Source organism: Mustela lutreola, chromosome X (genome assembly GCF_030435805.1).
Source record: "Mustela lutreola isolate mMusLut2 chromosome X, mMusLut2.pri, whole genome shotgun sequence".
NCBI lineage: Eukaryota > Metazoa > Chordata > Mammalia > Carnivora > Mustelidae > Mustela > Mustela lutreola.
The window spans coordinates 44121156-44147357 of NC_081308.1; the positions used below are offsets into that span (position 1 = coordinate 44121156).

Sequence of the window (26202 nt, forward strand, 5' to 3'; positions counted from 1 at the left end):
TTTGATGATGTTTAGATAGAGACATACCTCTGTTGAGGTTTTAGTACCAACCAAGCAGTTTCAGTGGCCACTATTCCTTATAGCAGCAAATCTCTCTGTACCGTACCTCCTGACAATCAGCTTGAGGATCCGGAAGGAGCCTTTGATGAGGATGAGGGCCTCCTGGCGGGAGCCATACAATGGAGTGCCATTGATATTCACCAGCTCATCACCAGTTCTCATCTTCTGGGACAAGGCTGCCTTGCCCCCATCTTCAATCTGTGTTGCAGAGAACAAAACAAAAAGCAGGTGGTGAGATGACTCCTTACCCAAAATTCTACTTCCTGGTTCCTCCCAATGTCAGAGCCTTAAGTAGTACTGGGGGATGGTTCCAGGAGGCTCCAGGAAACAGCTAAGAAGCTGATCACAGGCTAGTATTTACCTTGGGCAAAACCTTAAGGAAGGAAACAATACCTAAATAATGGAATCTCTGCTCTGGAGAAATCCATTTCCATCTGGGGAGACAAGAACTTCTAAATGAGAATGATGTTTGGAAGGAACAGGACAGTGTCAGCTGTGGCGTAGCAAACTGTGAACACAAATTAGAGCCAGAAGAGCTAGGCTCCAGAAAAATGACCTTTAGCAAGTCCTTTCCCATCTTTGGGCAGCCTTTGAAGCCTGGTAAAGTTGAGTTTGAATCTTGGTTCTAGTACTTCCTAGCTGAGTGACCTTGAGCAAGTTACCTAACATTTTTGTGTCTCAGTTACCTGATGGGGAAGAGTACGTACCTCACAGAGTTGTCAGTATAGGGAATATCTGAGAACATTTAAGTCCTCAATTAATGTAAGCTCTGATGATTATAGCAAGGGAGGAGACTCTGAAGACCTTGAGCATCCAGCTCAATATTCTGTAAGTGGAATTGCAAATTCAAAAGATACAAAGGATGTACAACAATGTAACTGTTCACATATCTATGTCTCTTCAACAAGTGCCTAGTACAGTGCTTCTAGGATATGGAACACAGAGGGCATTCACCAAAATTTGGAAACATAGGTGTTCACGGTACCATCACAGCATACAGAATTTCCACTGACCAGGGCAATCTTGGCAAGAAGGTAGTCAGGCTGGAGGGCGTAGAAACAAAGGCAGAAATATAGCAGAAATAAAAGGCAGAAATAAAAGCAAAGCAGAATGTCCCTCATGGGTCCTTGATTATGCCTACTTTTATATATAACATTCATTGTACCACAAAGGTGAGTTCTACCTAATAGGACATCAACTCCATCCATGGTGGCAGGAGTCATCGCATTAATCTCATCTCATCTCATCTCATCTCCATTAATCATTCCTCAAAATTTTAGTGAATTTCTAGTATGCACAGGACAGCATGCTAAAAGGTAGAGATAAAGAAATGAACAAAGCCTGCACAGCTATCAGCCTCAAAGTTAGGTTACTGTCTGAAGTTCATATGTCCACAGAGATGGTTATATTTAAAAAAAGGTCCAACCCACTGGTGGAATCAGGAAGAGATGTTTGTTTTTCTCCTAGGGGCAAGGAAGGTGAGGATGATTAAACCATAGAATCTTTAGGGAAAGATAGATTCTAAGTGATGCAACCAAAGGCTGGTCTTTGCTGTGGGTGTTTTTATATTTCTACTCTTCTTCTAATTTTTTTCTCAGTCTTTCATAGAATCCCTCCAATCTATCCCTCACCATGAAAGTTAGAATATTGCTGAACTTTAGGTTGGCTAGTTCATATGCAATTTGGCAGTTGAGACCTCCTGAATGCAGAGAAAAATGTTAATTCAGGATTTTAAAAATCCCATCAAATAAATTGAAATTCTAAGTTAAATCACAGACTATTATTAAATTTATTGCTGCTAACCCAACAGTTTTTTTTAATTAACCTTTGTCTGACAGATCATAGGTTAGCCAAGTGACATTGAATATATATACCTTTGTTCCAGTACCTGGGCCACCACTCAAGATAAGACAAGCCAATATTAGTAAATGGGGAAAAACTCTCAGCAAATAAATTAAGATCACATCCTAATTTCCATTGTTATTATCATTATTACTTCACAGTCACTGCTGCCTGCTGCCAAAAAAAAAAAAAAAAAAAAAAAAAAGGCAAAGTGCTGTGCTTGAATTTCAGAAGTTCTATTTGAATGACTCATTGCTTTGGCAGCCACAGAGGGCCCTCAGCATCAGGCAGGACTTTCAACAGGGATCAGCCATCTAAAAGGGCTTCCTTAGACTAACAAAGAGCCACAAATAGGAGCCCAACTAATGAATGCTAATAGATTTTTCCTGTTGATGTACATTAGTCTTATTTCACTCTACCCATTTTTTATTCATACAACTCAATTATCCATATTACTGTTACCAATAGCAAGTCTCCCCTTGAATATGTGTTGATATTAAGTACCATCTCAAGTTAATTAAGCACTTTGTTACATCGACTAGATCTCTGTTTATTCTAGGCCAGAAGATGAAAGAGGGGAACCTTTAAAAAAAAATGATTATTGCTGCGGCAAAAGCTTACGCATTTTGCATTCCAAACTGCCATCTGGGCTGTCACGGAGTCCTTGAAGGGAGTCTTTCCTGGACTACAGCCTCAGGCTGACTATGAATGCCCCTTTTCTTTCTTTCTTCCTTTTTTTTTTTTTAAGATTTTATTTATTTATTGAGAGAGAGAGAGAGCACATGTGCACAGGGAAGGGCAGAGGTGGAGGGAGACTCTCCAACAGACTCCCGGCCGAAATGGAGCTGGATACTGGGAGTCTCATCCCACAATCATGAGATCACGACCTGAGCCAAAACCAAGAGTCAGACACTTAACTGACTGAGCCACCCAGGCACCCCACATGCCCCTTTTCTGTTTCCTGTCCCCTCTCAGTCATTAGCAGCCTCCTCCTCAGGACAGATATGTTGAATGTAATAATACCATTTTAGCACAAGTACCAGAATTTGCAGACAACAAAGAAGTAAATTATGGGCACCTGGCACAGTCCCAGAGTCCAGATAGGTCCAGATCAGGAAATGAAACTCCATTTGATTGAAGGTCCCTTGGACTATACTACAAACTAGTCCTTTCCCAGACCCAGGGCATTTACGGAGCTATGCAACTGATTCCTTATTCCTTCTCCTGACTTTTTAATGTTTTTAAAAATTACTGTTCACTAGTCTTTCTGGCATTCCACCTCTAGATTCCAGCATGTCCTCATTTATTGTTTTGTTTCCTGATTGCCAGTTCTCCAGGTCAGTGGCTCAACCACACATTTGTTTATATAGAAGATATCCTAAACAGGCAAAGGAATGGAAAGGAAAGGAAGGAAGAAAGGAAGGACAGAGGGAGGGAGGGAGGGAAGAAGATGTATGTATTCTTTTACAAAACGTTTTCTTTCCCCTTTCCACTGCCCCTTGTACAAGTCTGGCTGAGGCCCAGGAAAGGTGTCAGTCAACAAACTTGTTGAGAATAACATGCCCTGCTTGATGGGCTGTGTATCATCTTTTGATGCTGTCCATTCAGAAAGGCTGGTCAACTCCCCAGCTCTTCCTGAATCAGACTTTTAGGGTGGCTTTCTTGTTTCATTTCAAGTGTTGTGAATTCTCAGATTGTACCCAGACACACTGGAATGTCAGTATAAACACACATCCCAAAACCCAATGTAAACAATGGTTAACTTATGTGTCATTTTATTTTATCCAAGTGATTGCTCAGCTTAGCAGTGAGTGGCCCAAGTAATTGAAAATGGATTGCAGAAAGGTCATATAATCAAAAGCCAGCTGGTGTCTGGAAAATTGGGAAGAGCTGATTGACCTTGGGTAAGTCCCTTTCCCCTCTTGTGGCTTCTTTTACCCTTATTGGTTAAAGGCAGGGGGTCAGACTACATGATCTCTGAGGGCCTTGGAGCTCTGACATTCAGTGACCTGTGAACAGTTAACAAAATCATGCATTATCCTTCTGCTGACACAGGTAATCCTGGCTTTTGCCACATTATACTTTGTCTTCACCCATTTTTCACTCCTTGAAAACTGACTAATTAACATCCATCTCTCATTTCCCTGTGGCCTTTATCCATTGTTTTGGAGTGGTCTGTCAAGCCTGGAACACTTAAAAAAGCACAGTTGGGACATGGAGAGAAAGAGATTCCTGAAGCCCCATTTTGTGCTAATGAGCTAGCAATTTGGAAATTTCTGATGGATCTCCAATGAAGCATGAAGTACTCTGATAGCTGTCAACAAACTGACAAGCTGGCCCCTTGAGAGTAAAGGCAAAGAAAAATGGACTTAACAACACTTACTGGCTTTTTAGTAGTAGCTTTTATTTAGTCCAATATTAGCAGATACTTGCTTGGGGCTTTTGAATAAACTTGGAAGATATGAGAGAGTGAGAGAAAGAAAAGTTAAATAAAGTTTAGCCTGAAAAATAATGTAGTCAGCAGGAGAAACAGCAACTGCAGCAATAACCAACAGGTATCGAAAGCTTATTATAGTAGTGTAAGAGCCGCATTAAAAATCAATGGCATGATTGTGAATACCTCAGCTTGCTACAAGACATTTATTGGAAAAACAGGCATTGACTGAAACTTTCCTGGCCAATTCTAAGAGCCTCTGGCCAAATTACCAGCCCAAACACCTACCTTGACCAGCTTGTCTATATAGACTAAGAAGGCAAACAACAGCGTTGTATAAATTGATTTTTTTTTTTGCAAATATATAGAAAAGGCCCACCTGGAATAGTAGTTGTATTGCTTAGAAAACAGAACATACTCTGAATGTCTTCTTAACACCCTTTAAAAGATTTTCAAGTCTTGGGGCACCTGGGTGGCTCAGTGGGTTAAGCCTTGCCTTTGGCTTAGGTCATGATCTCAGGGTCCTGGGATCGAGCCCTGCATCGGGCTCTATGCTCAGCAGGGAGCCTGCTTCCCCCCCTCTCTGCCTGCCTGCTTGTGATCTTTCACTTTCTCTCTGTCACAAATAAATAAAATCTAAAAAAAAAAAGATTTTCAAGTTTTTAGTAACATTATAGATACCTTTTCAGCAATTCGGTCTTTCTGGGGAATCAACTGAGAGAACATGCAGAGAGGGAGATAAACTGGATTTAAGAAGTCTAACTCTAAGGAAGGAGGATCACCAAATAGTAGATAATGTCTCTGCTTATTCTGAAACTTAGTTTGAAATCTTCAGCAGACCACAGGTTGGGGACTGTCAGTTTCTGACCTGCCCTCTCTCTCATATTGGTATGCCTTAGAATCTGATGCTAGAAGAGATGAATCAGAGTGCCCTGGACAGGGAAGACTGAGGCTTTGAAATTTCTATAGTCTCTTCGCTGTGGCCCTGAACAGTCTGATGCTAGGCTGCAGACACACTGCCTGCCCTAACTTCTCTGTTTGAGCAACTCTCTCCCTTCAAAATCCCTCTCAAATTTCCAAAGTCATCTAGATTAGAAAAACAAGAAACTCTGCTATGCCTTATCTTCCTTACATTACCCAAAGCAAATCAGAAAACAAAACCTGACTCTTAAACAAGACTCCAAAAACAGCCGCTAGTTAAAAAGATGTAAGTGGGCCTGGTTCTATGTGCTAATCCCTGTATGTAGATAGTTTGAGAAGGTGGACACCAAGGGAAGAGGTACTCTTTCCTCTACCAGCTAAGAAACAGATGCCCTGATCCTACATAGGGCTGCCCCAGAGTGTCAAGTTCTGTGGATCAGGCTCATGGTTTCCCCTGATCTTGGACCGGTGGAACTATATTATGCTCCAAAGCATGACCTATCCCTACAGGCAGCGCCTTCCTCCTTAATCACCTATCCCAATAGACAGCTGCTTAATCACCATGTAATTAACTAATCTTCACAACAAAGGTCCTCTAAGCACCAAATCATTAAATTTCCTTACGGATTAGCCCAAGTCAAATGTTAAGCATCTTTGCCAAAAACTCAGTCCAGAGTCAAGCTCAGTTCTAGGAATTTGGTGACAAGTAAAGGAGTAGAGTCAAAAGCACTGTATCTTACATCAGCAATAGAAAGCAAGTTAGCATCAGTGACCCCTACCAAGTCAGATCATCCATCCTGTTTTCTCCTTAAATCAGGTAACAGGGAACAAACATCACTATGCAAGAGTAAGCTCAGGCTTACTGGGGTCTTATTCACACTTTCTCAACTCCAGCCATTTATTTACACTGAAGTCTTTTGCTGATATTAATATTATCAGTGTTCATCAAAAATGTCAGCTTTTGGGGGCACCTGGGTGGCTCAGTGGGTTAGGCTTCTGCCTTCGGCTCGGGTCATGGTCTCAGGGTCCTGGGATCGAGTCCCATGTCGGGCTCTCTGCTCAGCAGGGAGCCTGTTTCCCCCCTTCTCTCTCTCTGCCTCTCTGCCTACTTGTGATTTCTCTCTCTGTTAGGTGAATAAATAAAGTGTTTAAAAAAAAAAATTTCAGCTTTTGGTGTTTTAGAACAATGGTCTCCAGAGAAGTATATATATATATATCCCAGGCTATGCACAAGATGATCCACTGGAAGGGGAGATATTTGAACTTCTGTTTATATTTACATTTATCTAAAATAATTTAAAAGTCGAGCATTATTAATATTTAATATTGGTAGTAGTAAATTATAGCATTCAGAAATAAAATTATGTGTACTGGGGACACATATTCAGAACATTTTTGCTGGTGTAAATTTTTACTAAAACATTTATCCAAATCATAGACTTAATTGGGAGGGCTAAAACCAAAAGACCTTTGAGGAAAACATGAGAATATCTTTGTGACCTTGAGGTGGGCAAAGATTTCTTTTTAAAAATTTTTTAATTTTTTATTTAAATGCAATTAATTAATATATAATGTATTACTAGTTTCAGAAGTAGAGGTCAGTGATTCATCAGTCTTATAACTGGTGTTAACCAATACCCATCACATTATATGCCCTCCTTAATGTCCAGTTACCCCATCCTCTGACCCCAATCCCCTCCAGCAACCCCCAGTTTGTTTCCTATGATTAAGAGTCTCTTATGGTTTTTCTCCCTCTCTGATTTTGTCTTGTTTTATTTTTTCTTCTCTTCCCCTATGGTCCTTTGTTTTGTTTCTTAAATTCCACACACAAGTGAGATCATATGATAATTGTCTTTTTGTGATTGACTTATTTCACATAGCATAATACCCTCTAGTTCCAACCACATTGCTGCAAATGGCAAGATTTCAGTTTTTTGATGGCTGAGTAGTATTCCATTGTGCGTGCGTGCATGCGTGTGTGTGTGTATGTATAGACACACACATGTTTTATATATATGTGTATACACACACACACACACTATATTACCACATAGAACCAGGCATATTATATATATATATATATATATATATATATATATATATATATATATACCACATCTTCTTTATCCATTCATCTGTCAATGGACATCTGGGCTCTTTCCATAGTTTGGCTATTTGGCTATTGTGGACATTGCTGCTATAAACACTGGGGTGCAGTTGCCCCTTCAGATCACTACATTTTATCTTTGGGGGAAATACCTAGTAGAGCAATTGTTGAGTTATAGGGTAGCTCTATTTTCAACTTCTTGAGGAACCTCCACGCTGTTTTCCAGAGTGGCTATATCAGCTTGCATTCCCTCCAACGGTGTAAGAGAGGTCCCCTTTCTACGTATCCTTGCCAAATTCCGTCATTTCCTAACTTGCTAATTTTAGCCATTCTGACCAGTGTGAGGTGGTATCTCATTGTGTGGGCAAAAATTTCTCGGACAGGATGCATAAAAACAATAACCATAAAAGAAAGAGTGCTATATTGGAGTTCATCAAAATAAAGAATTTATTATATCATCAAATGTCACTGGAAGTGAAAAGGCAAGTCACAGACTAGGAAAAAAAATATTCATTATACATATATCTGACAAAGGATTTGTATTGAGAATATGAAAAGAACTACAAATCAATAAGAAAAACACAACCAATTAACAATTAACAAAAGACTTGAACAGGCACTTCACTACAGATAGCCAAATGCCCAGTAGACACATGAAAAGGTGCTCAATATCATTTTTCATCAGAAAAATGGAATTTAAACTCACAGTAAAATATCAGTACACATCCACTAGAACACCTAAAAAGACTGAAAATACCATGTTACTGGCAAGAACAGATAACATTTGAACTCTACATTGCTGGTGGGAGTATAAAATTGTACAGCTACTATAGAACTTTGCATAGCCTCTGTCAAAACCAGAAATTCCACATTTAGGAGAAAGAAGTGTAGTTGTCCACAAGAAGATGTGATAGGATATTTTTTGGATTTATTTTTTATATTGTTTATATATTTATATTCTTATTTTTTTTTATTTTTAGCTTTCTTCATTATAGGCAAAGAAAAAAAATAGGAACAACCCCAATGTCCATCAATACACACAGATTACAAGAGCTTGGGAAGACGGTGGAGTAGAAAGACCCCAGGCTGATCTCATCTCACATTTACAACAAGATATCATATGCATCCAAGTCAATAATCAGGAGAGTGAGCTGAAGACTAGGAGAACAAACTCCACAATGAAATATAGAGAAGCAGCAGCATCTGAAAAATTAGGAAGGTCAGAAAGGCAGAGGAGGCTGTCTGCAGGAAGGAGGGAGCTGTGTGAAAGGAGAAGGAGAGAAATGGGCACCTGCACCAGGGAGCTCACATGGGGAAGACTAATCCCCATAACATTGGCTTTAAAAACCAGAGGGGCTGAATTCTGTGAGTTTGCAAAACAAGGGGAACTTGGAGCCTGGAGCTTTAATGGTCAACTGACTCTGCACTGGGCTAGCCAGGCAGGCCAATGATAGCTGGGTTGCCAACCTAAAGACACAGCAGCCTATGTGGAAATGCAACAGAAAAACAGCAGTTTACAAAAGTGTTGGGGGCAAATGGGAGACAGATCTCTTCCTATTGATTTTAGGGCATGTTGGGAACTTCTTTGAAAATGGGTAAGTTGGCAGGTGGGATTTTCTTCCCCCACTCCCCAGCCTAACTACAGAACCAGATGTAGGAGGGAGGGATGCACAGATACTTGTAGCCTGGGCTCATGGCAATTTTTTTAAAAGCTGTGCACAAGCCACATCCAGCTGCTGGGTATACAGTGGCCACTGCATGCCCTGCCAAGCCCTTGCACCATGCCCAGCCATGTGCCCCCAGCCACTATCACACACTGTACCCTCCTTCAGTCCCCAGGCACAACAGTACTTCAGGGGATCTGGCATAGGACTAGAGGACCAACATAAATTTTACTAAGAAGGCTGCCCCACTCCCTAGTTCCCTGGACCGCATGCTCCCCCCACCAAGAGCTGGCCTGCCTGGATCCCACTAACACCAAGGAGAGCAAACAAAGCCCACAACAGGCAGTTAGTGCAACAGATTGCACTGAAATGAAAAATGACTCACACACAAGAGCAGGGTGTAAGCAACATACATAAGATATTCTCCTGAAGTGCCAGGTTCTGATAGACAAGGGACACTGCAATGCATGGCACTCCAGGACCCTTCCTCATAAAGTCCACTTTCAAAAGCAGGAGAGTGGGCTGATGTTCTTAACACAGAGAAAGAGACATAGAGAGGCAGACAAAATGAGAAGACAGAAAAATTTATCCCAAATAAAAGAACAGAAAAGGGCAACAGCCAGAGATCTGCGCAAAACAAATATAAGTAACATGCCTGCCTGATAGAGACTTTAAAACAACAATCATAAGGATACTCACTCCACTTGAGAAGGGAGTGGAAGATGAGAGAGAAACCCTTAACACAGAGATAAGGAATAATATAACAGAGATAATCGGCTCAAAAAACAAAATGAGAAACAGGCTTGATAGAATGAATAGCAAGATGAAAGAAGCAGAAGAAGGGATTGGTGACCTAGAATATAGTAATGGGAAAGAAATCAAGTTGAACAAAAGTGAGAAAAAAAGAACTACACAAACTAAGAATAGACTCAGGGAACTCAATGACTCCATCAAACATAATAGCATCCATATTATAGGAGTAGAAGAAAGAAGAAAGAAGAAGAAGAAGAAGGGGAAGAAGAGAGAAGGAAGCAGAAAATTTATTTGAATAAATAATAGTTGAAAAATTCTGTAATCTGGGGAAGGAAGCAGATATCCAGACCCAGGAGGCACAGAAAACTCCCTTCAAAATCATCTAAGCAGAGGATCAACAAGGAAACAAGGTTTTGAATAACACATGGGAACAGATGAACTTAACAGATATATTCAGAACATTTCATCCTAAAGCAGCAGAATACACATTCTTTTTAAGCGTACATGCAATACTCTCCAGAAGAGATGACATATTAGCCCATAATCCAGCCTCAACAAATTCAAGAAGACTGAACCTTTTCTGACCACAATGCTATAAAACTAGAAGTCAACCACAAGAAAAAATCTGGAAATACCACAAATACATGGAGGTTAAGTAATATGCTACAAAACAAGGACTAGGTCAACCAGGAAATCAGAAAAAATAAAAAAGTACATAGAAAATAATGAAAATGAAAACACACAGTCTAAAACCTCTGGGATAAAGCAAAAGCAGTTCTAAAATGGAAGTTTATAGCAATACAGGCTTATCTCAAGAAGCAAGAAAAATCTCAAACAACAACTTAACCTTATACCTAAAGGATCTAGAAAAAGAACAACAAACAAAACCTATAACCAGCAGAATGTAGGAAATAACAAAGATTAGAGCAGCAATAAATGGTACAGAATCTAAAAGAACCTCAATAGAGCAGATCAATGAAACCAGGGGCTGATTCTTTGAAAAAAATTGATAAAATTGATAAACCCTTATCCAGACTTACCAAGAAATAAACGGAAAGACTCAAACAGATAAAATCACAAATGAGAAAGGAGAAATAACAACCCAAACCATGGAAATATAGTTAATCATAAGAGAATGTTATGAAAAACGTATGCCAACAAATTGGACAACCTAGAGAAAATTTATAAATACCAAGAAACATATAAACTACCAAAATGAATCAGGAAGAAATAGAAAATTTGAACAGACTGATAACCAGCAAAGAAATTGAATCAGTAATCAAAAATCTCCCAAAAAACAGAAATCTTGGACCAGATGGCAAATTCTACCAAATATTTAAAGAAGATTTAATACCTATTCTTCTTGAACTATTCAAAAAAATAGAAAAGGAAAGGTAAATTTCCAAATTCATTCTATGAGATCAAGTAGTACCCTGATACCAAAACCAGATAAAGACACCACTACCAAAGAAAACTACAGGCCAATATCCCTGATAAATACAGATGCAAAAAATCCCAACAAAATAGTAGCAAACCAAATTAAACAATATACTACAAAAATCACTCATCAAAATCAAGTGGGTTTTGTTTCTTGGTTGCAAGTGTAGTTCAATATTCACAAATCACTCAACATGATAAATCACACTAAAAAGAGAAATGATGAAGACCCCATATGATTATTTCAATAGACACAGAAAAAGGATTTGACAAAGTACAACATCCATTCATGATAAAAACCCTCAAAAAGAAGTAGATTTAGAGGGAACTTATCTCAACATAATGAAGTTCATATACGAAAACCCCACAGCTAAAATTATCCTCAACGGGGAAATACTAAGAGCTTTTCCCTTAATGTCAGGAATAAGGCAAGAATGTCCACTCTAACTACTTTTATTCAACATAGTTCTGGAAGTCCTAGCCACAGCAATCAGACAACAAAAAGAAATAAAAGGAATAAAAATTGGTAAGATTATAGAAACCCCAAAAGATTCCACCAAAAAACTGCTAGAACTGATAAACAAATTCAGTAAAGTAACAGGATATAAAATGAATATATAGAAATCTATTGTGTTTCTAAACACTACTAGTAAATAAGTAGATAGACAAGAAAGCAATCCCATTGACAACTGTGCCAAAAATAATAAGACACCTAGGAATAAACCTAATCAAAGAAGTGAAACTCTGAAAACTATAAAACACTAATGAAAGAAATTGAAGAAGACACAAAGAAATGGAAAGACATTCCATGTTCACGGATTGGAAGAACAAATATTGTTCAGATGTCTATACTACTGAAAGCAATCTACACATTCAATGTAATCCCAATCAAAATACTAACAGCATTTTTCACAGAACTAGAACAAACAATCTTAAAATTTGTGTGAAACCACACAGAACCTGAAAAGTCAAAAAACCTTGAAAAAGAAAAGCAAACTTGGAGGCATCACAATTCCAGACTCTAAGTTATACTACAAAGCTGTATTAATTAAAACAGTGTGGTATTGGCACAAAAACAGACACATAGATCAATGGAACAAAATAGCCCAGAAAAGAACCCACAATTACATGGCCAATTAATCTTCAACAAAGTAGGAAATAATATCCAGTGGGAAAAACAGTCTTTTCAACAAATGGTCTTAGGAAAACTGGACAGCAACATGCAAAAGAATAAAACTGAAACCCTTTCTTACACTATCCACAAAAATAAATTAAAAATGAATTAAAGACCTTCATGTGAGACCTGAAAACATAAAAATCCTAAAAGAGAACAGAGGCAGTAACTTCTTTCACATTGGCCCAAGCAACTTCTTTTTAGATAGGTCTCCTGAGGCAAGGCAAACAAAAGCAATAATAAATTATTGTGACTCATCAATATAAAAAGCTTCTTCACAGTGAAGGAAACAATCAAGAAAACTAAAAGACAACCTAGAGAATGGGAGCAGAAATTTGAAAATGACATATCTGATAAAGGGTTAGTATACAAAGTACTTAAATGAAACTCGACACCCAAAAAACAAATAATCCAAATGTAAAATAGGCAGAAGAAATGAACAGACATTTTCCCAAAGAAGACATACATATGACTAACAGAAACATGTAAAGTTGTTCTTTGTCACTTATATTGAAGGAAATAGAAATCCCAACTACAATGAGATATCACTTTACACCTGTCATAATAGCTAAAATCAATAATGCAAGAAACAACGGGTGTTGGCAAGGATGTGGCAAGAAAAGAATAGTCATGCACTGTTGGTTGGAGTGCAAACTGGTGCAGCCACTCTGGAAAGCAGTGTGGAGTTTCCTGAAAACATTAAAATTAGAACTACCTTATGCTTCAGCAATTGCACTACTGGGCATTTACCCAAAGACTACAAGAACACTAATTCAGAGGGTATGTGCACCCCTACATTTACAGCCATATTATTTATAATAGCCAAGAAATGGAAGTAGCTCCTGTGTCCATAGATGGATGAATGGATAAAGAAGATGTGATACATACATACATATATATACACATATATATATATGTATACTTATCTTTGAAAGTCTTAAGTTAAGGACTAACATACACACATGCATACACACATATATATATGAATATATAGTAATATGTATAGTAATATATAGTAATATGAATATTACTCAGCCATGAAAAAGAATGAAATCTTGCCACTTGAAATGACATGGTTGGAGCTAGAGAGTATAATGCTACATGAAGTAAATCAGTCAAAGACAAATGCCATGTGATTTCACTCATACATGGAATTTAAGAAACAAAACAAATGAGAAAAGGGAAAAACAGAAGTGATAGAGAGACAAGTCAAGAAACTTTTAATTATAGAAAATAAACTGATGTCACCCGAGGAGAAGAGGGTGGGGTGATGGGTGAAATAGGTGGTGGGGATTAAGGACACACCTGTATTAATGAACCCAAGGTGATATATGGGACTGTTGAATCACTATATTGTACACCTGAAACTAATATAACACTCTATGTTAACTAAATGGAATGAAAATAAAGACTTTAAAAAAACCACACATATACAGAATGGCACACTACACAGCAATTAAGAAGAACAAGGTATTCATATATGTAGGAGATTGGATGAATCTCAAAAATATTATGCTGAGTGAAAGAGAGCAGACTACAATACATACTGTGTGATTCCAATTTACATGTAGGTCAAGAACAGATAAAGCTAATCTATATTGATGAAACTCAACATATTGGTGCTCTCTGGAGTGGGTATACTAAATATGAAGGCACATAAATGTTATTGTCAGCAGTGCTGGAAATGTATTACATATTGATCTTGGTGCTGATTACCTGAAACTACACGTATCTAAAAATTAATTGAGATTCGTGCATTTTACTGTGTGTGTATGTGTGTGTGTGTGTGCATGTGTGTATGTTAGTCCTTAACTTAAGACTTTCAAAGGTAAGGACCACTAGATTACAGATTATATTTCTGAGGTACAGACAAACAACCAGGCACTGTTTTCACATACTCATAGCTTTAATCAAGGCAGAGCATTTCACTTCGAAGGGTAATCCTTCACAATAGGGCTATAATTTATCAATGTCCCCATTGTTCCTCTCTGCTTTGAGACACTGTTCATCAAGTAAATGATTTCAATAGGAAATGAAAATGAAGACAAAGATTTCACTCTTTTTATCTGCCAACTGGTTAAGGTGAAGAGGTTTTTGTTTTGTTTTGTTTTGTTTTGTTTTTTAATCACCAACTAATTTCTATCTTGACATATCATAAAAAAGGAGCCAATATATTATCTAATCTTGGAGCCATCTACTTCTGCTCTGCCTGTGTATCCCTGATATGCCTCTTGCTTGTGCTCCTCAGAGTTCCTAATACCCACTCTGAGAAGCAGAACTTCTGATCAGGCCACGGCCACACCAGGTATTTCCTCTTCTGGCATCAATCATCACTGCCTCCTACTGGATTGCCTATGCTTCTTGGCTGTCTACTAAACTATGAATTCCAGTGGCATAAGTGAGCAAAGAACCTGGCAAAGCTGATGTAGTTGAGAGTTTAGGGAGAAGTGGGTGCAAGAAAGTAGAGGAAAGGGTATGGTAGTACATTAAAGATTTTGTTCCTGACTTCTTGAAGCAGTTGCCAGTGATGGGATTCACTGTATACAACCATGATATAAGCTTCCTTGTATAGGGTTAAAACAGTCTAAGACAAACCAGAAAGCCCAGAGGATGCCCCCAGCATTAAGACAGCATGGCGTGCAAATCTAGTGTGTGAGCTTACAGGGCTGGACAGATCAAGAGTCTTTTTCATACCACCTAATATAAAACTGCTGGAAATAGGATATATGAACTTATTGGCATTTATGAACTGTGCTTGAATGCATGTAAGAAATGCCCCAATTAAAAGAAAAATGGGCATTAAACTCCACCAGATTACTAGAGAGAGATGGAAATAATTCTACTTGGATTAACATAATCTTTATTTCTCCAGCATCAACCATTGTTGATGTTAAAACTATTCAAGTTGATCCAAAGCATCTTTTTCACTTTACAGCTGAATGTGAATAAGTTAGATACAGCCTTTCAGCCCAAGAGGATGTGATTAACTATCTGGAATCTGAACCGTCCCAAAGCCAGGTTCACTCAATAACTCATTGCTGGTTCCCTGAAGCCATTTATTTATAACCCATTATGCAAAAAGCCAAAGACAGTTTCTAAAGAGTGCACATATCCAACATTAGTCATTTCTGACTGGAAAACGACCAAAGGACTAACACCCTTCAGGAATGGGACAAAAGGCTGCCTCTGGAAAATACTCAGCCTGCTCTACTGTCTGGAAACCCCTTGTCCAGCTTACCCGCGTGCCCTCTACCAGATGTGGACAAAGGGAAAAGGAACTTGCTTTCTATTTTCCACTGCCCCTGCATTCTGTTCCCAGACATTGTTTGCCTCTGCCCAGGCCTCCTTTCTCCAGCAGTGATTTTAATCTTTGGTCTTCGCTTAGCCTTCTGAACAGTGTTAGATGAAGAAGGGGGAAGAGGGGCATTTAATTTCCTCCCATGCTTCTGCATAACTGCTATTAAAGCAACCTATTCCCACAGAAAGAATCTACCAAGGTATATATGTATGTTGCAAAGGCAATAACAATAATATGCTTTACTGACCCTAGGACAGATCCAATTTTAAATTAAACTGGCACACTTGCTGCTGCTTTCACATAGTGCTGCAAATCTGGGAACAAGTAAGTCATCACACTGTTTTGTTCCAAGCTACTGTCCTGTTCACATGGTGACTGAGAAGTGACACATACCTATCTCTTTCCTGCTCAGCAAGATGTGTCAAATAACACAGAGCAAAACCACGTTTCCACCATTGAAAAAAAAAGGGGGGGGGGGAGAAAATACATTAAATTGTTTGTGTGCTCCTGTTGGGTAGAGACTTGCCCATCAGAGTGCGTTTCCCTTTGCAACAGCAGGATTAGTTGGAGAAGCAAATGAAGCAGGAAATGGTGGGCATTTGGGTTCAAGATCTGGGAAATCAATAAGGGTAGAGCAGTATAGAAGCCCTTCTCCTGGGAGCAGGCTTGCTTTTCAGGTTGAGGCTGGATGAAAAGAAAGAACCTAAGTTTTAAATTATTATTTGAGTACATCTGACATCCACTGTTACATAGTTTTGGGTGTACAACATGGTCTATTTGACAACTCTGTATGGTGTGCTGTGCTCACAAGTGTAGCTATCATCTGTCACCAAACAATGCTATTAAAATAGTACTATGTTCCCTGTGCTGTGCCTTTTATTCCTGTCACTTATTCATTCCATAGCAAGAAGACTATACCTCCCATTCCCCTTCATCGATTTTGCCCAACTCCCCACCCCCTCCTCTCTGGCAGATCTTTGGCTCCTGTCCCTGCTCATTCCCACTTACTTAAACACAAGTATAGAGCCCTGCACCTTCTCCTGTAATGGTTGACACCTTCTGACAGCAGACTCCACAGACCTTGGCACTGAGAACTTTCCTCATAGCCAAGGTCATTCTGGTGCCTTCCCTCCTCCCTCCAGACTTCCTGCCTCTCTCCCTAACTGCCTCTCCTGTGTACACACTCTCTTCCATCCACACTTCTTTCTCCCCCAGGCATCTGAACTTGTTTTGTCTGTCTTAGCCTCTCCTCTACCCCCCATCAGTGCCTCTTCCTGGGTTTCTTATGGGCAAACCTCAAACACCCCTATCATTAACATCTGGCACTTATGTTCACTAATTAAATCAGACAAGGAGACCAAGGAATGATTCTTACAATGTAAATAGCAGAAGATTAGAAGCGCTACACAATTTGGCCATGTCTGCCTTTTTGGCCTCATTTCCTACACACTGCAGTAATACTGAACTTTCTGTTCTTCAGAGAGGTCAAACTCATCCTCATCTAGGACCTTTGTTTGCCCTTGCTGTTCTCTCTGCTGAGAACATTTTTTTGTCTAGGTCCTTATGGAGCTCCTTTCATCATGCAAGTGTCAGCTCAAATGCTACCTCCTCAGAGACACTTTCCCTGAGATAGAGTAGACTCCTCTCTTTCCCCAACCCTGATCCCCATAATTCTCCACCACATTATTTTATTTTCTTCATAGAAGTTATCATTTTGTATTATCACATTTGTTTCTGTATATATTTACTTTCTGTCAGGATGCTTACATTATAGTAGTAAAGACAATCACACTATCTTTTTAAAATATTCTTCTTTTTAAATTATTTTTATGCACATATAATGTATTATTTGCCCCAGGGGTACAGGTCTGTGAATCACCAGGCTTATACACTTCACAGCATTCACCATATCTTTTTATAGCTCTGTTGCTGACACCTTAGAAAACAAATGTCTGTATTGAACACATAGTAGTTGCTCAAGAAATATTTGTTAAAAGGAGAATTAAAAGACTTTTAGGCTATCATCCTACTCATTTGCTGGATGCAGGATAAGGAACATTTTCACTTCACCGATCATACAGCTTTGGTTCATGGATGGTATGTGACTCGCCCAAGATAAAGAATGTATTAGGTTTAAGATATTTTCTTCTGTGTGGATGTGACAAAACATTTTTGTTTTCCATGAGTATACTGCATACCTTAAGTAGCAATGCAGAGTTCTGGTTAAAGAGGCACTTTTTTTTTTTTTTTTTTTTTTAAGAGAGAAGAGAGAGAAAAGAGAAAGCATGAGAGTGCAAGCGAGTTGGGTGGGAGGAGAGGCAGAGGGAGGAGAGAGAGAATCTTAAGTAAAATCCACACCTAGCACACAGCCTGACACAGGGCTTGATCTCACGACCATGAGATCATGACCTGAGCCGAAATCAAAAGTCTGACGCTTAATCAACTGAGCCACTCAGGCACCCCAAGTCTCCAAGCTTTTTTAAAAAGCATTATTATTATTGGCTCAGAATATTCCAAATTAATTATGCTTTGTGCTAACTATCTCCTGTTTGTGGTGAATGCCCAGAGGTGATTGTTAGACTCTTAATGCAGTGGGAGGAATGAAGCTTTTAAGTAAACTTAAGGGCATGGTAACAATACGTTGTATCCATCCGTATATGATTCTTCTTTTTAACATTCTCAGCCCGAGGACGTTAATTTAAAACACGCACACAAGCCCTCACAAACAGACCATGAACACTGGGAGATTTAACTGCTCCCAGCATCTGGGAATTCAAAGTAACATCTACTCCACCTTCCTGTGTACAGACATTACAACAGGCCCTTTCAGTCCACCATCCCCGAAAATTTTAAGAGCAAATCCAGACGATGGGTTTAAACCAGATTCTAATTTGATTTAGTGCTTAGTTAACCAATTCCCTCAGACCCCTAAAAAGGTGTATGGCGGCAGGGGGTGGGGGGGGCTCAACAACGTCTGAGTGAGAGTTTGCCCTAACCCGACTTCATGTGTCTATCGTTCCTTAAAGGCCATTTGTTCAGTGTAGTTTAGTGTTTATCCCTTCGCAAGGCTTTTCATATAAACAAATTCACAAGTCAGGAAAGAAAAAACCCTTTGTCAAAGCACGTTTTCAGATTTGGGGCTTGGAAAATACAGCCACCATGATATGACTAAAAAAGTTTAAGTAACTATAGAGTATGCATTTGGCACTAATGGACAATAAGTGATAGGGAAGTTTTGTCAGGTTTGATTCAGATTACGTGTGGCTGCTGTGAATTATATGGAATTACACTGAGTTTAATGGTTCTCTGGCAATTTGCCTTGGCTCAGTACCAAGGCAGCTAATGCTTCAATCAAACTGCTTTCCCCACCCCCACCCCAAGACAATTTCTGTTCCTGTCTATGTCTTGAGTGTATTTATGATGAAGCCTTCAATGACATCCTCACACAAATGCCAACTTTTTTTTTCTTCTTCTCTGTCACTTTCTCTTCCTTCTTTATGGCCGGGTACATTAACTGCTCCTGTAGCTTTGCTGAGACAAGCTGCCTGGCTAGACTTTGTGAAGAGCTTTTATGGTTTGATTAAAAAGGAGGAGCCAACAGTTTAAGAAGATGAGGACAAGACAAATAGGAGTTGGCCCTATCCCTTTCCTCTGCAGTGCCATTAGCTAGATCTATTTCACCCTGATTGGACTGGATCTTAGACCCACCCAGCAGCATGACGTAATATAGCAGCTCTCCCACGCCATGCAAACGGTTCAGGAATACATCCCACCAAAGGCAGGTAACCCACCTGATGAAGAGAATCCCATCACATGGCAAGTGACCTCCTCTCTTTAGGAACCCAAATGGCACCAAGCCTGGGATTCTGCCACAGATCGCTGGCATCCCTTTCACAGAGTTGGTACAGTGGACAAAGACCGAGTGCACAAACAAAAGCCAGACAAGTCCTCTGCAAACTTGCAAAACTGGCATGTACAACTCCAAGGTGCAATCATCCTGTAGATGGCAAATATTCTGGGTCCAGTTCCTCTCATGGATCCCTGGTCACCCCTGTACCCCGCCCTCTAAAGTTCACCAGGAGCTTCAGCCCTGGCACCCCCTGCTTTTCAGCTAAGGTGATTCCTCGCCTCCGTGTCCAGCTGATTCTAAAGTCACATTTACCAGCCTTACTAAGGAGAAAGCTCATTTTAAAGAGACTAGCTGCCATAGAACCAGCAGGAGGGAAGGGCAGAAACCACAGGATTCCTACTCTGCACTGATTGTCACTAACTCATTTCAGCTGCTAAGGGGAGGCCCTGTTGGGGGAGCTGGGAGAGGAAATGGGTTCCATGTACAGTCCACTTTAAATTGTTCACAATTGTGTGCTCAAAAATAGTCTCTACTAAACATCTAGCACGTCCATTAGCACAAGTCATAAAGCTTTAGGCTTTGCTGCACTGTTGGCCCAAACTGCCTAAGTTGCTTCCCTATGGCAAAGATCATTAAATGGTTGGCAAGTCAGATACACGCAGGAAGGAAAAAGGAGCTCCAGGGTGGTTAAACCTGGGCCCAGGAAGGATGGTTTAATAGGACTTTTATGCACATAAAGAACATAGAGGGTAAGGACCAGCTGTTCTTAATTTTAACTGAAAGCAGAGTAAGAGGGAAAGAAACTGAAATTGCAATGTGAGAGACTGATGTTAGCAAGAAGGAAGAACTTCCTGCCAGAGAAGGTAGGTAAATACTAGATTGAGTGGCTGGTCAGTAATAGTTGTGGAATTTCCTTCTTTGGAGTGGCTCTTTTGTCTGGGCTATTTCTGTGTGGTCCTTCCAGAGCATGAGAGTGGGGGTAGGGAGGGGGAGGAAGAAAGAAAGGCAGCCAGAGGTCCAATTCAGTCCTTCCCAGAACTTAGACTCTCGTATTTGTAATGTTCAAGGATCTATAGCTGGCATCACTAAGGCTTTAGAAAAAAAAGAAGAAAAGGAACAGGCAGCTTGTTGCTCATCTCAAATGTTTAGATTTACTCCAACTCTCTAGCCCTCTCCAAGAGCCAAGATTTTGCCCTGGTCCCCACAATCTCAAGAAAGAAAGTGAAGACTTGTGTTGCGCTCCCTAGGGCCATGCATATGGGAACAATATTTTCTGAATCCAAACGCAGAACATAGTCTGACAATCCTATTTATGGGGACAAAAGGACAGAATATGTGAAATTAGAGCTGTCCCAGGAAATATGGGACGTATGGTCTCCATAGCTACATATTATCTCTTTCTAAGGGTCCTGACACAGGAGGGAGTTAATTAAAACTGTGTCATGTGGTTTGAGGCCTGGGTTCTTTCCTTGTCTGTGGCAAGATCAGTTAGAACTATAAGAAAACCAGGGTCATAATAAACCCAGCACAAATTCTTGCTGTGCAGGCTGGAGAAAAAGGTAGTGTATTTAGCCTCCCTAGTATCCCCCAACTCTAACACTTAGCAGCAGCAGGCACATGTTACACAGGGGTGTCTATTCTCACTCACTCAACTATAAATAATGCCATAGGGTTATAGAGGGGAAGCAATGTGGTCTTGGGCAAGGGATCCTATTCATTCATTCATTTGTTCAAGCAGTGGTTCTCAAAAGTGTGGTCCCTAAACCAGCAACATCTCCAGGGAGCTTGTTAGAGATGCAAATTTCCAGGACCCACTCTAGGTCTAATGAGTCACAAACTCTGGGGGTGCGCCCCAGCAATCTGTGTTTTAATCCACTGGGAGTGGTTGTGATAAATTTCTTTTTTATATTTATTTATTTATTTATGTGTGTGAGAGAGAGAGAGAGTGAAAGACAGAGATAGCAAGAGAAAGCACAAACAGGGAGGAGAGGAAGAAGCAGACTCCATGCTGAGAAGGGAGACCGATGTGGGGCTCCATCTCAGGACCCTGGGATCATGACCTGAGCCGAAGACAGACATTTAACCGACTGAGTCACCCAGGCGCCCCGTGATAAACTTTAAATTGTGAAAATCCCTAGATAAGAAGTCCAAGTGGCAATGCTCACACTGCGAACCAGCAGCGGTACCATCAACCAAAAGGACCAAGGTCTTAGGCATTTGGTAGGCCCATCAGTATCTCTGCCAATTCAACCTATAATGCCTCTCACATTACCCAAATCATGGAATAGCCAAATTCTTATTACATAACAAATTACTCAAAACCTGGGTTTCCAGAAGGTAACATAGCTTATCTGGTCCAATATGCCTTCTTCAAATAGACCGAAGGCCTTTTGGGTTATCCATATCCTACTCAAGCACACACACACTCCTTTAAATGTTCTGTGTATATTTTAGCCCTTAGCCCCAATCTGGGTTTCAGTGAACTGACTGGAGCTCATTTTGAGGACCAAGCTGGAAATATTTTGTGTTTAGCAGCAATATTTTTATTTTTAGGCAAACACAGATGAAAGAGTCCCTGCTGAAAAAAGCAGCCATTAATGCTAGCATTTATTCATTTACTGACATTAAATTACAATAAAATTAAACAAATTCATGGTTTCACCTCAGTTTAAACTGATAGTTAATTGCTGTAATCAACAAGCAACCCTTCACAAATGTTTGCTTGAAAGGAGAAGAAATGCTTCCAGGTGAAATTGATCAAAGTGAAGGGCCCTAAGGACCAGATCTTGTTAAGTGCCACCTGGTTCTCCTCCCTGCCCCCAGAGCATCAGTCTATGAAGGAAAAGCTATCTCAACACAGCTTCCCAGTTAGAATCATTGACATCTAGCTGCCAAAAGAGCTGCTGGTTAAATTAAGGAAGTGGCACAGCGTTTAAGAACGACATACATGGGGCACCTGGGTGGCTCAGTGGGTTAAGCCTCTGCCTTCGGCTCAGGTCATGATCTCGGGGCTCTCGGATCGAGCCCCCATTCGGGCTCTCTGCTCAGTGGCGAGCCTGCTTCCCTCTCTCTCTGCCTCTCTGCCTACTTGTGATCTTTGTCAAGTAAATAAATAAAATCTTTAAAAAAAAAAAAAAGAACAAAATACATGAGCGAAATTTCTGGGTTTCTGGGTTGATGGTCATGTTCTATATATTGATAGCGGCTTCAAATATACAGGTGTGGGGTGTGTCAGAATTCACCCTAAGAAATACACTGAAGATCTGTAAAATTCGTTGTATGTACATTTTACCTCAAAAGAAACGAATCATAAAACACAGTAGTGGTATGCATGCTGGGATATTTATAGGGACCTGTATTGATGTCAGTTTGCTTTGAAATATATTAGAAAACAATAGGGACTGATGGATAGAGAGAGGGAATCAGTAAAGGAAAAGATAATGTGATAAAGCAAATATAGTAAAGTGTTAATAGTAGAGTCTAAATGATGGGTATATGAGTGTTTAATGTAAAATTCTTTAAATGTTCTTGTATGTTTGAAAGCTTTTGTTACAAAATATCAGAAACACAAACAGGCAAGAAAAATGCTACTGGATTTAACTGTCTGAAAGTTCTCTCATTAATTTATTCATTCCATACACAATATACATGAACTGAGACCCTTATGTGCTAGGCACTAGTTCAAATCCTGACTATGCCATTTAGTGGTATTAACCTCGGGCATGTCACTCTGCTACTCTGAAACTTGCTTCCTTATCTGTTAAATGGGGAGAATAATAACACCTTCCTCAGAGTGGTGAATTGTTGGAATTACCTTTAAATTGCTGAGCTCTTAATGAGAGCTATATTGAGGAGGGAGCTCTCAATGAAGTGTGTCTTATTCCTCACTCCCTTGGAAATCCTTTCATGGCAACTTCAACTTAATTGCTGAGCACTTTTTTCCCTTGGAAATTGTTTGCAGCTTGGGCCAAGACCTTAGATTATGGTGTTTGTATAGGACTCAAATGTTTTTAACTGATTTGCCTGACATTCAACCATGTTTTGGTTTGTAAACTCCCTTTTGCAAACAAATAAACAAAAAAGCTGGAAAGCAACTTTTTCCTTTGAAGGGAGTATAAAGCAAAATTTATAGTGAAGTTGGAATAGTGGTCTAAGGTAGTTCTGCCACACCCCTTTGAACCCGTGGTCAAAATGCCTGATGGTTAGCTCACTTGCTCATCATCTCCCACAGCTCTGGCTTCTTTTGCAGTCCCTGAATGAGTCCCAAAAGAAAAGGAGCCCTACCATTTTGGAAAATATGCACACCCCTTGTTGGTTTCCATTTATTTTCTGGGAGGATTCTCTCAGCACTCTTCCAATTAATGCATATCACATCATTCACTAATTGGTATGCAAGAGGGGAAGCATTCCATTTTTCAAGGCCAGGCCCATTGCCTCTGGCCTTTTTAAGTCCCCTAGCTGGTTTGGGGCAACAGGGAGGATGGCTGTGTCCCCCAGGAAAACACTCTCAAACTTTGGACCCAGGGATGCAACCTGAGAACAGGCAGGTGTTTGGGTACCTCTGGAGGTAATAAAGCCCAGAGTCTGCCAAAGAGCAGAAATCTGGGCCTGAGAAGCTGTCCAGGACAGTGCTTTATGAGGCTGCTGAACAGCAGTGCTCTTCACAGCCCAGGAAACCATGCACCAAAGGTGCAGTAGACTTTCTAGTGGTCAAATCCGATCAGACTCTAATTAAGACATTTTAAGAGGCAGCTCTGGGCAGCAACGATCTCCACAGAAGAGTGATCAGAAAGCCCTTTCATTAATTCATTCATTCCACCAACAATATACGTGAGCTGTGACTCCACTACATGCTAGGCACTAGTTCAAATTCTAGTTATACCATGTAGTAGCAGTATGACTTTGGGCAAAGCACTTGTCACTGGGACTCAACATCTAACCCTGAGGTTTGGTTCAAGGGTCAGATCCTATAGACTTGATGTACCCCATCATCACAGCACCACCAGCAGGGATTACACAGTTCAGGGAACTGATGAGGTCAATGAAAACAGCACTTGAAGAAACTACAAGGTTGCTTTATATTTGAAGTATATTTTGTTGTTTTAAAAATGCACACAAACCCTTTATAAATATAGTTTTAAAGTATGTTCAGATGGCAGGGTATAATGGGGGACTGTAATTTTTAATTGTAGGATATGTGAAACTCTACAGTCCTAAGTAATCTTTTTTTTTTTAAAGATTTTATTTATTTATTTGACAGAGATCACAAGTAGGCAGAGAGGCAGGCAGAGAGAGGGGGAAGCAGGCTCCCCACTGAGCAAGGAGCCTATGTGAGGGCTCAATCTCAGGACCCTGAGATCATGACCTGAGCTGAAGGCAGAGGCTTAACCCACTGAGCCACCCAGGTGTCCCATGGTCCTAAGTAATCTTTTCTGCAAAAGTGATAAACATGCCCCAACCAGTTATCAGGAGCTTAATCTTCTGCAGTTGCCAGAGTATGTGCTAAGAAAGATCATGAAGGCCCTAGAAGATACTGTTCTGCTAGCAAGGGTCAATGTTCAGTGACCATTTAAGACCCAATTATGTATGGAGATGCTCAGATTTCAGACTGTAGATGTGGACTGGAAGCTCTGGGGAGTGTGTGTGGGTTAACCACAACATATGGAGAGGAAGGAGAAAAGAATTCATCACTCCATTGTTTACTCATTGTTTTTTACAGACTCTATTCCATCATTTTTTTCTAAAGTACAAGGTGAGAAGGTTGTTTGGAGGTCCTGTTATCCATGTATCTATGGCATATGGTACACTTCTTATCTTCTTATTGCTTTATAAGTTTCTGACACTACTGTGTCCCTTCCTAATATAGCCTGGATAGGTAAGTAACTCCTGTGTACTTCCAAAGTACTCTGTACACACCTCTACTGTTCCATGCACTTACCACATTGTACTGAAACTGTGTGTTCACAGCCCTGTCTCCTGCTCTCCTGGTGGCTCCCTGAGGGCAGAGACTAGGTCTTTTCTCATATCTGTATCTCCGGCACCTATCGGTGCATAATAGATGTTTGTTGAACTGTTTAGTGGAACTTGAGGTTATTTTTAAATTTTCATTCCAGTTAGTTTACAGTGTTATATCAGTTTTAGGTGTACAAGACAGTGATTCAACAATTCCACACATCACTGAGTACTCATCACGACAAGTGTCTTCCTCAATCCCCATCACCTAGCTCACCCATCCCCCCACCCACCTCTGCTCTGATAACCATGAGTGTGTTCTCTATGGTTAAGAGTCCATTTCTTGGTTTGTCCCTCTCTTTCCCCCCTCCCTTTGTTCATTTGTTTTGTCTCTTAAATTCTATGTATGAGTGAAATCATATGTATTTCTTTGACTGACTTCTTTCACTTAGCATTTTACTCTCCAGCTCCATCCATATCATTCCAAATGGCAAGATTTCATTCTTTTTAATGACTGAGTAATATTCTAATATATATGTGTTAGATTATCTATATCTATATCTATATCTATAATCTTCCTTATCCATTCATCCATCGATGGATACTTGAGCTGCTTTCATATGTTCACTGTTGTAAATAACACTACTATAAGCACAGGGGTATGTATGTATCCCTTTGAATTGGTGTTTTTGTATTTTGGGGTACATATC

The 26202-nt window shown here is 40.0% G+C and overlaps 1 protein-coding gene across 3 annotated transcripts in view; it reads right to left on the minus strand.

The window, feature by feature from the left end:
• SHROOM4 (shroom family member 4) overlaps positions 1-26202 on the minus strand; it is a 218921-nt gene that overhangs the window by 112067 nt on the left and 80652 nt on the right. For all 3 annotated transcript variants that reach the window (XM_059158603.1, XM_059158604.1, XM_059158606.1), the window contains exon 2: positions 107-258. In XM_059158603.1, the coding sequence (XP_059014586.1) occupies positions 107-258 (152 nt within the window). The remainder of the gene's footprint in view (positions 1-106; positions 259-26202) is intronic.